At 42.1% G+C, this 15,060-nt stretch overlaps 1 protein-coding gene across 4 annotated transcripts in view; it reads right to left on the reverse strand.

The window, feature by feature from the left end:
* The window catches only part of si:cabz01090165.1 (uncharacterized protein LOC100333421 homolog), a 228,343-nt gene that overhangs the window by 19,300 nt on the left and 193,983 nt on the right, over positions 1 to 15,060 (reverse strand). For all 4 annotated transcript variants that reach the window (XM_058634134.1, XM_058634133.1, XM_058634135.1 and 1 more), the window contains 3 exons: positions 13,062 to 13,302; positions 9,477 to 9,689; positions 9,082 to 9,392 (listed from right to left, as the gene is read on the reverse strand). In XM_058634134.1, the coding sequence (XP_058490117.1) occupies positions 9,082 to 9,392; positions 9,477 to 9,689; positions 13,062 to 13,302 (765 nt within the window). The remainder of the gene's footprint in view (positions 1 to 9,081; positions 9,393 to 9,476; positions 9,690 to 13,061; positions 13,303 to 15,060) is intronic.

A 15,060-nucleotide genomic window follows, 5' to 3' on the forward strand; every position in this document is an offset into this window, starting at 1 on the left:
GAAGAGACACGGGAATCAAACCGAACAATGTTGAACTGTGGATCAGTTAAAGGACTGAAAACGTGGGTTAATCTCCAACATTTAGCAAATTAAATGTTTAAAATGAACAACTGCTTTATAAGTCACTAGTCCAACACCAGAGTCCACTGACAAAATCAGCGATTTCACCTGACAACACATAGTTGTTGTTGATCCACCGCTGCCTTCATCGGTGAGTTCAAAAGTGTTATTTTGTGGTTTGGAAAGCTGTCATTCAGATTTAGCTCAGTGACGCAAACGAACTAAACTAAACTAAAAATGAGGCAGCGGCAGATCAACAACTCCTGTGTCCCGTGAGCTTAAAATCACAGATTTTCTCCATGGTCTTTGGCACGGGAGAGTGACTGCTTTATACAGAAGCAGCACAAACTTCAGTTTCCTGTTGGAAAAGGTCGTCCAACGGTGAGATAAATAGCATATTTAAGCTCTCCTTAGGATTTCACTATGTGAACCTTTTGTTAACATCATTTCATGCCCGGCTGCTTCTCAGCACAGGTCACGCACAGATCCCACTGACTTTAAGTGGTTCAATTTTAAACTTTTGGATATGTGACATGAAAAGTCAGTTGATCAAAGTCTGGAAATATAAATTTCAATATCTATTCCCCTGAATGGACAGACTCACCAGGTGTGACTTGTGTATCACTGCGACATGACGAGTCCTAAAAGTCTGTGTTTGAACTTTTGGCAGCAGCAGGATGATGTAAGGGCAGACTTGTCGGTACCACTGACACTGAGCCTGAGCTCCGAGTGTGAGCAGCAGCAGCAGCAGCAGCAGCAGAGAAAAGCTTTGATTTGATCTCAGCCCCAGAAAAGCCACGACTGTCTGCTCCACTGCTGGATGTTTTCTAACACCAAAACCCAGTGGGACGACGTGACATTTGGCTGATGGAGGAGAAAAAAAAAACAGACATACAGTATGAAGAGCTGATATGATGGAGCGCGGAGAGGAGAAACAGGACGACGATGACATTACAGTGGCGTTCTAAAGGTCTGTGCACCGAGAGAGTGATGCGTGGAAGAATGGACGCAGGCGACACAGGAAGGAGGGGAAAAAAACTGAAATCAGACGCTTCAGCAGAATCAGGTCGGCTGCCGTTTCCCTCGATCTGTGCCCTCCACATTCTGCCTACTGTATCTCTGTCATCAGCTGTGGTAGTGAAACACCTTCTTCTATCATTCTCTCCCTCTGTCTCTTCTCCTTCTTAAATGTCTCCTCCGAGAGTCAGAGTAGCGTGGCAATTATGGTTAATGGTCTGTATCTATATGGTGCTCTCAGTCTTGATGACCACTCAGAGCTCCTTCACACCCAGAGCAGCATGTTTTCTATCACTCATCCTTCATTATGGACTCATTCACACACACACACACACACACACACACACACAATGCATTTAGACTAGTGGAGCCGGGGATTGGAACCCACAACTCTCTCCACCACTTTGCTGCACACACACACACACACACACACACAGGTGTGTGTGTGTGATCTGTTCTGAAACAGATCAGGTTTCAGAAGACAAACAAAGAGGAGTGAATATAGAAGGAGGAAGAATCAATAGATTCATTTCCTGGTGCTGACAGAGGTTGATCTTCTCCCTGGACCTATAATCCTTAGTGTGTGTGCGTGTACATGTGTGTGCGTGTGTGTGTGTGTGTGTGTGTGAGTGAGAGAGAGAAAGTTGATCAGGTTATTCTTGCCCTCAGGCAGACTTGAGGAAAGGGAATATTGTGAAAATACAACATCCCCCCATCCTCCTCCCTTTCTAAGAGTCTAATAACACACATATGAACGCACACACGCACACACACACAAAGAGAGAGATGAGATGAGTAAATGTCGATCCGTTATCTTGCGGCCTCGGTTGTCCACTTTTCTGCCATCGCAGCACGTTGGTCTGAAAAAGTGAGTGCGTGAGGAACCTGAGATGAAAAGAAAAGCACAGAGGAGGGCGAAGAGGAGGAGGAGGAGTAGCTGAGGTGGAAACCAGAGCAGTTAACACTCTCACTGCACCACGGAACCGGGTTGTAACTCCCTATCTCTCCATCACTCTCCCAGCATCTCCGTCCTTCCTTCCTTCCCTCCCTCCGACATAATCCCTTTAAACCTCACAGAACCAGTTTCTTTTCCTTTTTTTTGAAAACATGATCTCGTTTTCTGGTCAGTGTCATTGATGTCGTGAACCAAGTCAGGGCAGCATGGTGGCGCAGTGGTTAGTACTGTTGCCTCACAGCAAGAAGGTGCTGGGTTCATTTCCTCGTCTGAACCAGGAAGTGCAGTGATGGTGGCTGGACTTGACTGAACATGTTAATCCCTAATTTGCTGTCATTATAGGTCACTGGTGGCCAGAAGGAAACAGTTAACAGATTCAAACTCTCAGACTGAGTAAACCCTCCCGCCCCTCTCTTCCTACGCCGTCCCTCACCAGCATTCTGCTGCTGCTGCTGCTGCTGCTCCGCAGGCTGCTGACGAGCTGCACTGCACCTCCACGGTTCACACAGTTCAACGCACTTCAGCAGCGTTGGACGGATCTCAAATGTGAATGCGGAGCATGCCGCTGGGTAATGGCCTGTGTGGTCCGCTCGGCTTTTCCCAGAAAAGATAAAAGTTAGGAAAGAGGAGGCGCTCATTTTGGAGTGTTTTGTTGTTATGCTGATCCAGACGTTTCATAATAATCCGAGGGCAAAGTCTAATGAGAGGCAGGTGCACTGTTCAGCTGAGGCTGCACTTCTGGTTTTGTAGTTCATGCTACACACTGTCCACTCCACGTGGTCGGCGTGGAATCGTCTTTACTTTCTTGTTTCTCGCTCTGACTGAAGGAAAGAAATATCATTCTGCTCTGGAGCGCATTGTCCACGTTTCACACTCGTCCTGCTGCTCATGACGCCAAGAGAGAAGATTCAAACTCGGTCTATTGTTATTGTTTTTGACCCCTTTACTGTAGCATTTAAAGAGTCACAAACAAAAAATGAGAACAAAACCAGTAAAACTGGTACAAAGATGTTTAGAAATGATGAAATGTCAAATAAAGAGGAGTGTGTTGAGACGCTGAGTCGCTCCCCTGTGACTGTTCCACAGCACAAACTTTTCCTCAGTCTAGTTCTGTGTCTCAGCACCCTTCAGGAGGCAGAGGTGCAAACAGATGTGTGACACATAAACGACGCAGAAAAGTGCTTAAATCATGTGCTCACTCTCACTCTCACTCTCACTGCCACAGGGAAAAAAACAGATTTTTAGCCACTTAACAAAAGGCTCACATGATAAAAATCTGCGCCAGCTCAACTTTATGATATTTTCAGAATATTATGTTTGCTGATTTACCACGAGACAACCTTTTCTGACTGGAAACTACAGGAGGACACTGACAGGTCCCCGGTCTTCTTCTGCCTCTTTTGATACGTTTCTTTGACAACAAATTTCAAAAACCTAAGTCACAAAATAACACATTTGAACTTACTGATGGTAAAAACAACAGTTTGTGCCACTTAGTAAAATCACTTTCACTGTAAACGGCTCTCTTGGGGCATTTTTACTTTTGTCTCGGGCTGTCAAATTATTTTCTTTTTCTAAATCGGAAATGAATTGCATTTTCATGTAATGTTTGATGTTCTTTAGGAACCTGACTTTTACATGTATGTGCAATAAATAAGTAAAACAATATTGACTTCACAAATACAGTAGAAATACACTTCAAATAACCACTATCCCTTTATAGCTTTAAACAAATACTGCAAAAATAATCATATAAACATGTAAATATTTGTATTATATATTATATATGTTTATAATTATATAAATTAAAAGAGTTATTTAAGTGCATATTAACAGTGTTAAGTTTGTCTTAATTTGGAATGAAATGAACAAATGTAAATGCAGGCTGACTATTAGAGCTGAGCAGATGAACAAACTGCACTGCAGAGTTTTAACAAATGAAAACAGGTAAAGTGATTTCAGCCTTTCACTGTCTCTCAGCGGAGCTGCAGCTTCATTTAGTTATTTAACCTCACGACGAAGTGATTGTTCCACTTTTTTTCTCTCTGAAGTCGCATTGTATTCCAAGGTTATTTCGTTGCATACGCCACACGACTTATATCAGCTGTTTTTAAAACGTGTAGCAGCTCTGAAGATCTTCCAGTATGTTCGAGAAAAGAGAAAGCGCTAAGGTTGGCTTTTATTAATAGTGAATAATGTGTTGACAGCCCAAGGAATTCTTGGATTTTGCAACCCGACCTTGAGTTTTATAAAAGTGCTTGTGTAAATAAACAGTACTATCATAAACTCTTAGAATTGGTGCAGCCGAAATCGCTACAATGCAGTCACGGTGCAGGGCGACATCACTGAAGCACTCGTGCCGCTCAGCTCTCGCTCTGAATTCTCACGGACACCCGAGGATTGTTGCTGGAGGACGAAGCTGTGAACGTGAGCGAGCGCGACGGAGGAAAGTCCTTGCACATGATGACACGGCCTTGCACGGGTTCATCAGAGGTGTCATCCACACACACACGTCACGACTCGCAGTTTCGGGCATCAACAAAGAGGAACAAAACAAAACAACTCCCCCGAAGGCGTCGCTGAGATGTTTTATTCACACGATATGGGACGGACGGACAACCTGACAACAGACTGAGGCATCGTGATTGACAGCTGAGAGTGACTCCTGATTAGTCATCCCTCCCTATAAATACACCTGAGAAAAGAAAAACAAGTATGTGACGCCGGAAGATCAACAGCAGTGACAGCGACGGATGTGCCGTGTGTTGGAGAACAGTGTGTGTGTCTCAGTGTGTGTGTGTGTGTGTGTGTGTGTGTGTGTGGAGTCTGGGAGCAGACTGCAGATGGACCAGAGTGGGCGTCATTACAGTGTTTAGATGAGAGGCTGATAACTCAGAGCCACAGAGCTCCACTCCTGTTGTAAAATGCTTTGCACTTAAAGTCAGAAGTGTAAGTGCTGCCACGGTGAGCTCTAATGGCGCCTTTCGCTCATGTCACACATCTTTAGGGAGGTGAGAAACGGTCGAGCAGGACTACGCACCAAGTCAATGCCGACCAACCGATCTGCCCGTGACGTCACGCAATACAATTAGTCCATTATCAGTCCTGCAGGGGAAATTCCTTCTCTGCATCCTCTACTCGAAACCTTCCAAGAACTAGGAGCAGTGGGCAGCTACTGAGCAGCGGCCGGGGGGCAATGGGGGTTGGGTACCTTGCTCCGGCAACCCTCCCGTTACAAGTTCCCTTTCCACTTGGCCATGGGCTGCCCATGTATGAATCTATACTTTCATCCCACCATTGATCCACCATCGCTTGACATTTCAAACAAATGACTTATTTATTCATGATTTTGTGAAATAATTGACAAAACATTTCCCACAAAATCAAACTTTGTGAAATGCACCGTGTTTGCTTTACACTGCTCTCTGATACAGCTGAGTCTGACAAGGCTTTTTTTTTTTTTTTTTTTTGACTTTCCACCAACATAAACTGCTGCTTTCCTTGCTGCTCGGTCTAAACCTGCTGGCAGCTCCACTGGAGCAGCGATCAGTGTGGACATACGCAGAGTAAATACTGAGCTCCAGGGAAAAACAACAGCTGCTCTGAGAGTGGGAGGGCGCGGTTTTCCCCACTGAGCCACAAAATCAAATTGTTGAGCTTTGGAATACGTGAGGCGTCGTCGGGCTGCCACAGCAGACTGAATGTTAACATAGAACCTGCACTGCAATCCTTTACTGATAAATCTGATGGAGAGAAATGGAAGTTGAGCCTAAATATGGATGTTGAAGTGACAGCTCATGATCTTTTACATGCTCCGTGTGCCAAGGCGGGCAGATGCAAGCATAAAGAGGACAGCACTAAAAACACTTTTAGCCTCATACCCAAAGGTTAACTTAATAAAATCTACACCTGCTTCAGTCTACAATAATCTCAAGAATAGATTCCTTGCTGTATCTATTTTTATGACGTCAGCTTCTCAGGACCATAATTCCTCAACGGTTGAATAACTACAGTATATAATAATTACTAATATGCCAGGTATCAGAAGTGAAAGTTATCCTTGAACAAGGAGCAGAAGCAGTCACTCAGTTAATATTTCTTTTGACAATTCTACAGCCATAGAATCTAAATAAATCCAGGCATGTAGTTAATATATAAGATTATACATATAATATTATAGAATTGTGTTGTACAAGGACAGTATATTGTAAGTCACTTATACCCCAAACACATAGCTGTTATCTTCAAGTGTTTGTAAGTGATCCTTACTTTTTAAAAACATGGGAAAGTGCCCGGTATCATTTATTTCATCAATAATGGGGTCATCTAAATGATTGATTTCAATAAAGACAGCAGTATAAGTGTGAAACAGTGACAAGAGTGACTCATTTTGTTTCTACTGTGAAGTAACAAGTTGTACACAGGTGATGTAAACACCACATGGCAGAACAACCATTGGAAATTGGAATAATGTTAATCGCAACAGTTTTTTAGTGGATTCACCCGGGTTTAAAAATCCTGGATCTACCCCCTAATTTCAGTGTGACACAGGCTTAAAGGACACCTGTGATGCCACTGTCCTCTTCAACTGCAGGAGAAAGACCAGGTTAAAATCTGCGTCAATGCTCCGTCCACTTCCTCCAGTCAACGTGGGAGAAAACACTGACTCCACATTTCTTGTATACATTTCCGAGAAATTCCAACTGTCATTTGCTCCGCCTCCAAATGCTTCATAACGACACTCAATCAAGCATTCCCGGGTGATGTTGCTATAGGCGATAAACCCGGCGGGGACCGTACAGCAGTCGCGGTCGCGGTCGCTGACAGAAGGCTCACACTCACTCGCTTAGAATGTAAAACCTCAAACACGCTCTGGAATAGGACGTGCAAATCAAGAAGGGGAGGGCTTAGGTTTGAATGAGTTTCCACCAGGGATATTTTCACTGATCATTTACCATCTCCTGACTCCACCTGGGTTTAAACTGCACACTAAAATGAGTGATAAATGTTTCATTTCTCTGCCCAGTCTTTGCTTTCAAATAGTACATTCATGTGCATTTTCATTAATCTTAATGTTCTGTCCTTCTCCACGCAGTCGTTTTTATATTTCGCAATTTCTTCTTTTATTTTTCCATTTGGCGGTCCTCTGTGTGAAATCTGAGCCTCGAACCCTGAAAATCCAGATTTTTCCCAGGAGGATCCTTCAAATATAAAAATGGTTTTTAAATGTGATCCCAGCTCAGACTGAGGGATTTCTGTTTGAGGTCTCATAAACACTTATTTTTCCTGAGGGACACTTTTCCCTCCACAACTCCACCAATGCATCTGTGAGAGCAAACATTACCACACTATCACTATCTCTGTACTTCCCTATATGATTAGATTAGATTATGGTTCTCAGAGCTATGATTCAATTATCAATGTGTCACCATTGTTTCCTCAGATAACTCTTTATTTGATGATCCATAATTAAATCATCAGATGTGTTTACTTCCAAAATCTTTCTTATTCTATTATACGACATAAACCTGCGGAAACTAGGAAAAGAAAGAATAATGAATTCAGTCTAAAGTGAAACTCATACACAGTTTGTTGTTCGTCTGATCAGCATCTAGTTAACTTGGAGAATATTTCACAACAACAGCGCGACCGTGAGCAGATATTTACAGATGATTGAGAGTTAAGTGCATCAATAAGCATTGATTTTCATTCCAGACCCGACGCTGTCCTCGCGTTCTGTTTTTTTTTTTTTTTCAACTTCAGAGTCAAATCAATGGTGATCATTTGATAACTCCCCTGTTTTTAACCAAGGACTTGACCTGCGCTGCATTATGTTGCCTGAAGTGGAATCACCAATTTGTATTTTATGAGTTTACTCCTCCTCTGTTGCTCACTAAGCTTTTCAGCCTCCAAAACATCAGCAGCAGAGACGCACAGACACACTTCCACTTGACTCGATACAGACATTTACTCTAATAACCCTCAGAACACAGCATTTCGGCTGCTTTTTCCCATTACTATGTTAAAACATACATACAGAGGGTATAAGAATCTGCATATACAGAGTGTCTTATATCCTTTTTTTCAGCACAACCTGGGCAATCTGATGAAAAAGAAAAATTCATTTTCACCAACTATATAAACTTGGAAATATGTCATAGTTCATTTGACTCAACAACACGTACGAAGATGAAAAAACGCCTGAACAATAATAATAATAATATGTGACCTATAAACACCCACCCCCAGGATGTCCATATAAGGAGATGTGAGTTGTGATCATTCCCACGGCAATTTACCATGGGCGCTACTGTGTGCTAATACAATTTCTCTATTAAAGGTGCAAAAAGTAACAAGTAAAGGTTTATTAGAGGACCAACTGAATCTTCTTGTTGGACTCATCTAGAAGCTGAACATACTAAAGCAGCGTCCTGTGAGTGTGTCACTACAAATGTTAAAATGTATAAAGGTCCAGCTTTTAATACCAGAGTGCCTCTAATCGTTGCAATCTCGTAGATTTTTCACATACATTTCCATTATCTCTCCTCTTGTCTGAAGTCCTTACTTCCTTAAAATCCAGAGATTGGCCTTGAGCTGGATGTTTTGAATTTCTTTCTGCAATCACTCTCCCACTACTCACTATGAACTGCTGCGATCTTTACTGTTGTGTTCAACTTGTAATCACAACATTGTGAAGACGTCCAGAACTCAAAGCTTTCGGAAAAATAGTTGTGAGTATGACATCACAGATGTATCTATTTAGAGGGTCTGAAGATACTGAAACAGGCAGACCACAGACCAAACAAGGGCTTGATAATAACACTGCGACATCACATCAAAACCATGCTGTATATTCACATAGGACATATTTATTTCCTGATATCTAGTGAAGTAGATCCCGTTGTTTTCCAGCGATATTGAAAATATGAGTGTCAGGGAATGTGTCTTAAATGGTGCACAAGAATATTTTCACTGACTCATATTCAGCTTCAGAAGAGAGCTGGATTGAAACCCTTCCCTCACTGTGGAGTAAAGAGCTGTCGTCTTACCTGTATATGAGAATCTCGTCTGTGGAGCTGTTGTACTGGATCTGGTACATGCGGACCCCCGGTATGTGGTTCTGCGGCGGCCATCTTATGGTGGCGGTGCTGGACGTGAGGTCCGACACGCTGACCCTCTGCTGGTCCGACCGCGCCTGGCCTCCACTGACGTTGGACTTGATGGAGGTGGGGATGTCCGAAGGACCCGGATCTAGGTCGAGTTTGGGGTCATAGTGTGGCGAAGGGTTGACGACCAACTCAACAGGAGTGGTGGCCTCCCCAGCAGCATTAGACGCTATGCAAGTGAACGTTCCAGAGTCCTAGAACACAAGATTCATATTTGATCTTTGGTATGTAGTAAATTATTAAAGTTGCCACCTTGCTAATGAAAACCACGTCTCTACCTTCACGGATGCCTTCAGGATGTCCAGTGATCCGTTCTCGTAGCAAATGGTTCTGGACGTGTTTCCGATCAGCTTCCCGTCAGGGCTGACCCAGTGTGTCGACGGCTCGGGGTCGCCAATGGACTTGCACCGCAGGCTGACCTCCTGACCCTCCATCACAAACATCTTGGAGGTGTGGCGCGTGATCATTGGAGGCTCACAAACAAACTCCTCCTGCATGGGGGAGAAAAAAAGAAGAAAACAAGTGGAAAACATGGATTTACAGTCAGCTGCTGACCACTGCATCAGAGATGAGGCAGCGCTGGAGTCAGACTCAGGTCAGACCCGTTTCAGACCCACTAAACCGGAGAGCTTAGAGTGTATTTCTTTTTTTTTTTTTACTTTTGGGATTTAAAAAAATGTCTGTTTAGCTTGATTTGCTGTTTACCCAGATGTGAGTCTTCTCACTGCTGTTGGCTTCTGAGTTTGTTGTTATAGTACAGTGATAGTGGGAGGGAGGGGGCACAAGACCCAATGCCTCCTTGGAGATGGCACTTTTGGAAACCAGGTCATTTTCTCGCCATATGTGCTCTGACTGACCTGCATTGTTGACTTCCTCCAACAGAGTTTCAGAGAGAGTTCAATTATTTGCAAATCGAGATTAAGAGATCTGAGGGTTTTTCTCACTCTTGCATTATTTAAAAACCACCCACCCGCATCTAAGCCTGAATAAAGCTGGAAAAAACCCTGGTGGAGTATTACCGCGAGGCCAAGCAGGGCAGCTGAGGCTTACTGGGGTTTACTCATCATTCCTACCACTCAGCGTGACTCCGGGCCTTTTTCTCGGCCTGTCTCAATTCTTGTTAGCAGCGGTGATGGTTTCTGACCTGGTGACTGCAGGGCTGCAGCTTCAAATACACAATAAGTACCTTGCTGCCTGGTATTACATGACCCTCGATTGCTGCTGTGAAGCTGAGACTAAAAAGCTGTGATTGAAGTGAGCGACCCCCTGATGTGAGAGTTTGGAAGAGAGTGAAAATACCAAAAGTTGGGAGTTGAAGGGAAAAACACTATGAATACTCAATCACTCTTCTTATCAGTGAATACAACCAAAAAAAAGCACGGAAAACTGAGACACCAAAGTGTGTTTTAGCTCACAAGGTCGCCGCGAGTCAACTGCTGCCTCAATTGATAAGTGTGTCACATAAGTGAAATCTACAAGAAGGATTTCCAACACCAAAGACACAAAACATTATATTTGAACTTATTGATGGAGGCAGCAATGGAACTACTCTTTTTAACCTTGGTCTTTGGTGAGAGAGAGAGAGCGTGAACACTTAAAGTAGCACAAACTTCAGTTTTCACACAGAAAAGCTGTCTAATGGCAAAATAACAATATCATAGACATTTCCAGATGCATATTTTTGGATGGATGGATACCGGAAAGCAGAGAAATAGAGCTTTACGCCCATATACGACCGTCCAATCACAGACAAGATTCACCAGCGCGTCACACGTTTGTGGCGTCAGCTTCTCAGCACCGTAATTCCTAAACAGTTGAATAACTGCCAGATATCGAAAGTGAAAGTTATCTTGGAAAAAGGAGCAGGATCTCTCACTCAGTGAACATTTCTTGACAATTCTACAGCCATAAAATCAATATAAATCCAGGCAGCCTCATTATCTTGATGGTCATAAGAGGGTTAAATGGCTAAAATCTTATTTCCTTGTGTTCCTCAAACTACATTTGAGAAAACATGAACTATCCCTTTAAGGCAACAAGCAGCCAAGGAGCTCTTATTGATTCTGGAAACTTGCTTGGTGGCTGATGGCTATTGTTTGACCCCTGATGGATGCAGTCATGACTTGTGGCTCACTCGTCCTCACAGAGGAAAAGACGCTATTAACTCCCTGATAATTAATATGTCCCGACACTTTGGCGACACAGAGGTCTCTGGCTCGACCTCTTCTCATGGCTAATCCTCTTATAGTGATCCTACAGCCCCTCTGTGAAGGAGGTCCATGACTATAACTGGAGGAGAGGCACTGGTCCGTTCATCATCCACTCTATTGTGATACCAATTAATCCTGTCATAATCTGGTGGCGCAACCTCCCCTCATCACTGTAGCTCTCAATCAGGCCAGAAGGGTCGGTCTGGGTCGAATAAGTGTAAAGTCATCTATATGATCCTCTTATAGCAGGACGGTAAAAAAAACAACACGCATTCTCAGTGGTGTAGCTGCTCTGAGTTGATTTATACTTGCTTAGATATGTCATTATTGATTATCAGGAATAACCAGCTTAGCTTAATTTATATCCTGAGTGACATAAATGTAATGTAACCATAAAAGGGACAGAAAATGTCCTGTGAGTAAATGCTTTTCCCCATTTACCAGAATAACTTCCAATACCTTGCAGTCTTTTACAATTTACTGCATGATACAACGGTTTATTAACAATTTAAAATGAAAGTTTTATTTAGAACAACAGATTTTGCATGTTAAATTAGAATTTTGAACCGTATAAAACATATTTACAATAACATTTTTGAGTCTTTGTGTCAATGTGCAAAAACCGGCGACAAAAACACTGATTCTCCGGCTTCCTGCAACAGTGTGAGTGAAATTACCATAAAGTAATGGAGCATTTTCATCAAATCCATCCGTTAGCAAAATGAAGAAAAAGTATAGTAAATACACATAATGACAGAGTGACTGTGGAAGCTGAAACCCCTCTTTGTTGAATGACATAGTCAGCTTTTCTCCTACACGAGCAGGTGCAGTAGCGTCTCTCTTCAGACTGCAGATAAGTACATTTTCTTAATTATAATTATCGTTAATTATGCAGGCACATGCTGCATGTCCCATCACGTACTGTCCACAATGTCTTTAATGACATCAAACAAAGAACAAAACTGTGTTTTGTTCAAAGCAAGTTTTAATGTCGTGTTACTCCAATAACCTTAGCTGCATTAGTTCTTTTGTGTTTTCTCACGTGAACTCGTATAATATACACAACCTTCAAACAGCCACCTGTGGGTGAGGAGCATTTCTCTTCCAGTCTCTCTTATAATTGCCTTGTGCAGAATTGCATCCATCAAATGTTTCACTCAAGTTCAAACATTTCAACTTGAGCAAGTGAAGCAAATTAGCTTTTACTTTTGTCCTTTCGTTGACATTTTATGGAATCTCATTGACTTAAAAATGATATATATATGGTTCAATGATATATATATGGTCACTTTGTTTAAACTGGATGGACACAGTGTTTCTAATTTATATTTTAGAAAATTAAACACGACAACACCACACTCTCATCACGAGTTTGACTTCTCTGTGACACCAACCATCGGTCCTGCTGATGTGTCCTTGACAAACAAGTGATTCTGTGTCCTGAGTTTGCCAAAGTTAACACAGCAGAGACTAAAGTCGGCCAGTAATCTCTTTTAAAAGCACACGTTTTTAGGTAACGTACTGTATTTGTATTCTGCAGCTAAGGCAGACTTTCAAATGAATATATATTTAGAATGATTTTTTCCCCGTCACCTCTGGGTTCAGATTGTTCATAGATTTCTGAAATAAAGCTTGTTTGTCACTTCCACAAACCTCTTTGATGGTCCAGAAGTATTTTCCAGCCAGGTCTTTGGGCGACGCGCAGGTCTCCAGGTCGTCCTCCCTGGTCAGTCGGCGAAGCCACACCAGCTCGCAGTTACAATGCAGAGGGTTCCCGCCGAAACTCAGCACCAGCGCCATGAGAGGAGAACCTTTCATCTTGGCGTAGACCGGGATCCGCAGGAACAGCGGGTCGGGAGGGATCTTTTTCAGTTTGTTTGATGTCATGTCCAGTCTGGTGACGGAGACAGAGAACACATACAGATCATTTAAAGCAATTACTTATTGTTGTGGCGAGTGTCTGTAGCTCTTGCACTATTGCAATAAACACGACCAATCATTTCATTCAGACCACATGTAACGATTGGCTGGTGTATGTCTTTCACGAACCATCCTGCCCGCTCTCTAACAGCCACAGAGGCGTACAGTGCTGAAGTAGACGATAGCCAGAGGTTATCGAGTTAATGAGTCATAGAAAAATGGCAAATTAATGACTTCTGGGGGCAGAGGGAGGGTGGGAGTGGAATGATTCAGTTGGTGGAAAGGTGGAAGGAGAAATATTCTACTCAGCAATATTTTGATAACATTTTTACTTAAGTACAAGTAAAAGTATTGATCTAATAATGTACTCAAGTTAAAGTAAAAAAAAAAGTAGCTTGTTTAAAATGTACTTTTTTTTTAACAAGGTTGGGGTTCTTTCTTGTGTGGGGACACAAATCTCACATGAATTGTGTGTGCTGACATAATTCAAATATGTAAACACAATGTATCAGTTAAAATGGGTCAAAGGTCACAAATGCTTTAAATTCTCACTCACTGAGGGACCTTAATTAGAGTCAATTCACCTGTCGTCATCATTCACCTGTCTTCACCATTCACTGCCAAAGTTTCCGGTGTGTGATTTTTTTCCTTTTCTTTTTAATTCAGGCAACATTTTTTTTACTCAGTAACAGATGTGATTTAAAATGTAGCAATGGACAGTAGAAAAAACATACTTTAGTAGAATTTGGAAAATTACTTTAAAAAGTAAAGGAACACAAAAAACCTACTCAATTACAGTAACGTGAGTAAAGGTAATTCATTACGTTCCACCTTTGGTTGTAACCCGTAGTTGCCAGCTTCTCTGAATTTTATAGCTCATTTATACTCAGCTTTACACTTTAACAGTTGCCAAAAAACATGACTGTCTCCGTCTCACATGTTGTGGGGACAGAGCTTTGACCAGTGGGATGATGGGACAGAGTGGGATGTAAGGTTTTCAATAATTAATATAATTATAATATAATTCACATTAATAATAATATGAATTTCTCTGTGAGATGAATAAAGTATCTATCTATCTATCTAATTCACCTGAGATTTAAACTTTTTTCCTTTCTTTTTGAAAAACACATTTTGAAAAACACTTGTGAAGACACTGCAGACTTATTTCTGATCCTGAGTTTAGCCGCTTCAACAGAAACTCCGCTGTCATGGTTTTCCCATAGTTCTCAGACACATCTTGTGTCTCTCATCAGTGGACGGGAATGGCTGGTGAATCCATAAAATTGGCTACTGTGTAATAAAGGCCAGAGGCTACAGAGAGCTGTTGGAGTGAGTGGACCTTGTGATGAAACCTCTTTACACAACATTCTGTTGAGGGAGGCATTTCTTAATTAAAGTAGGAGTCACACCCTGTTTGTTTTATTTTTATTCACTTTAAAAGTCTTCTCTCCTGCAGAGCTCATCTACTGTATTTCTGCCTTTTAAAAGTTTCCACAGAAAATAATGCGTCCTTCTTATTATTATGAGGTTGCATGTTTTCAGTCTATAGCAGAATTATTTAACCGGCACAAACCCATGAACCTCATCAACTAATCCATTTCAATTTACGTCCCATACGGTCATTGACAGGTAATAGAGGGGAAAAACCCCCCCAATATAAATTGATTTATTTAAAAGGTTCTAATGGTTTTTTCTGCCCCGGAGACACAAACGTATGGACCCGCACATA

This window comes from Solea solea, chromosome 7, assembly GCF_958295425.1.
Source record: "Solea solea chromosome 7, fSolSol10.1, whole genome shotgun sequence".
Lineage (NCBI taxonomy): Eukaryota > Metazoa > Chordata > Actinopteri > Pleuronectiformes > Soleidae > Solea > Solea solea.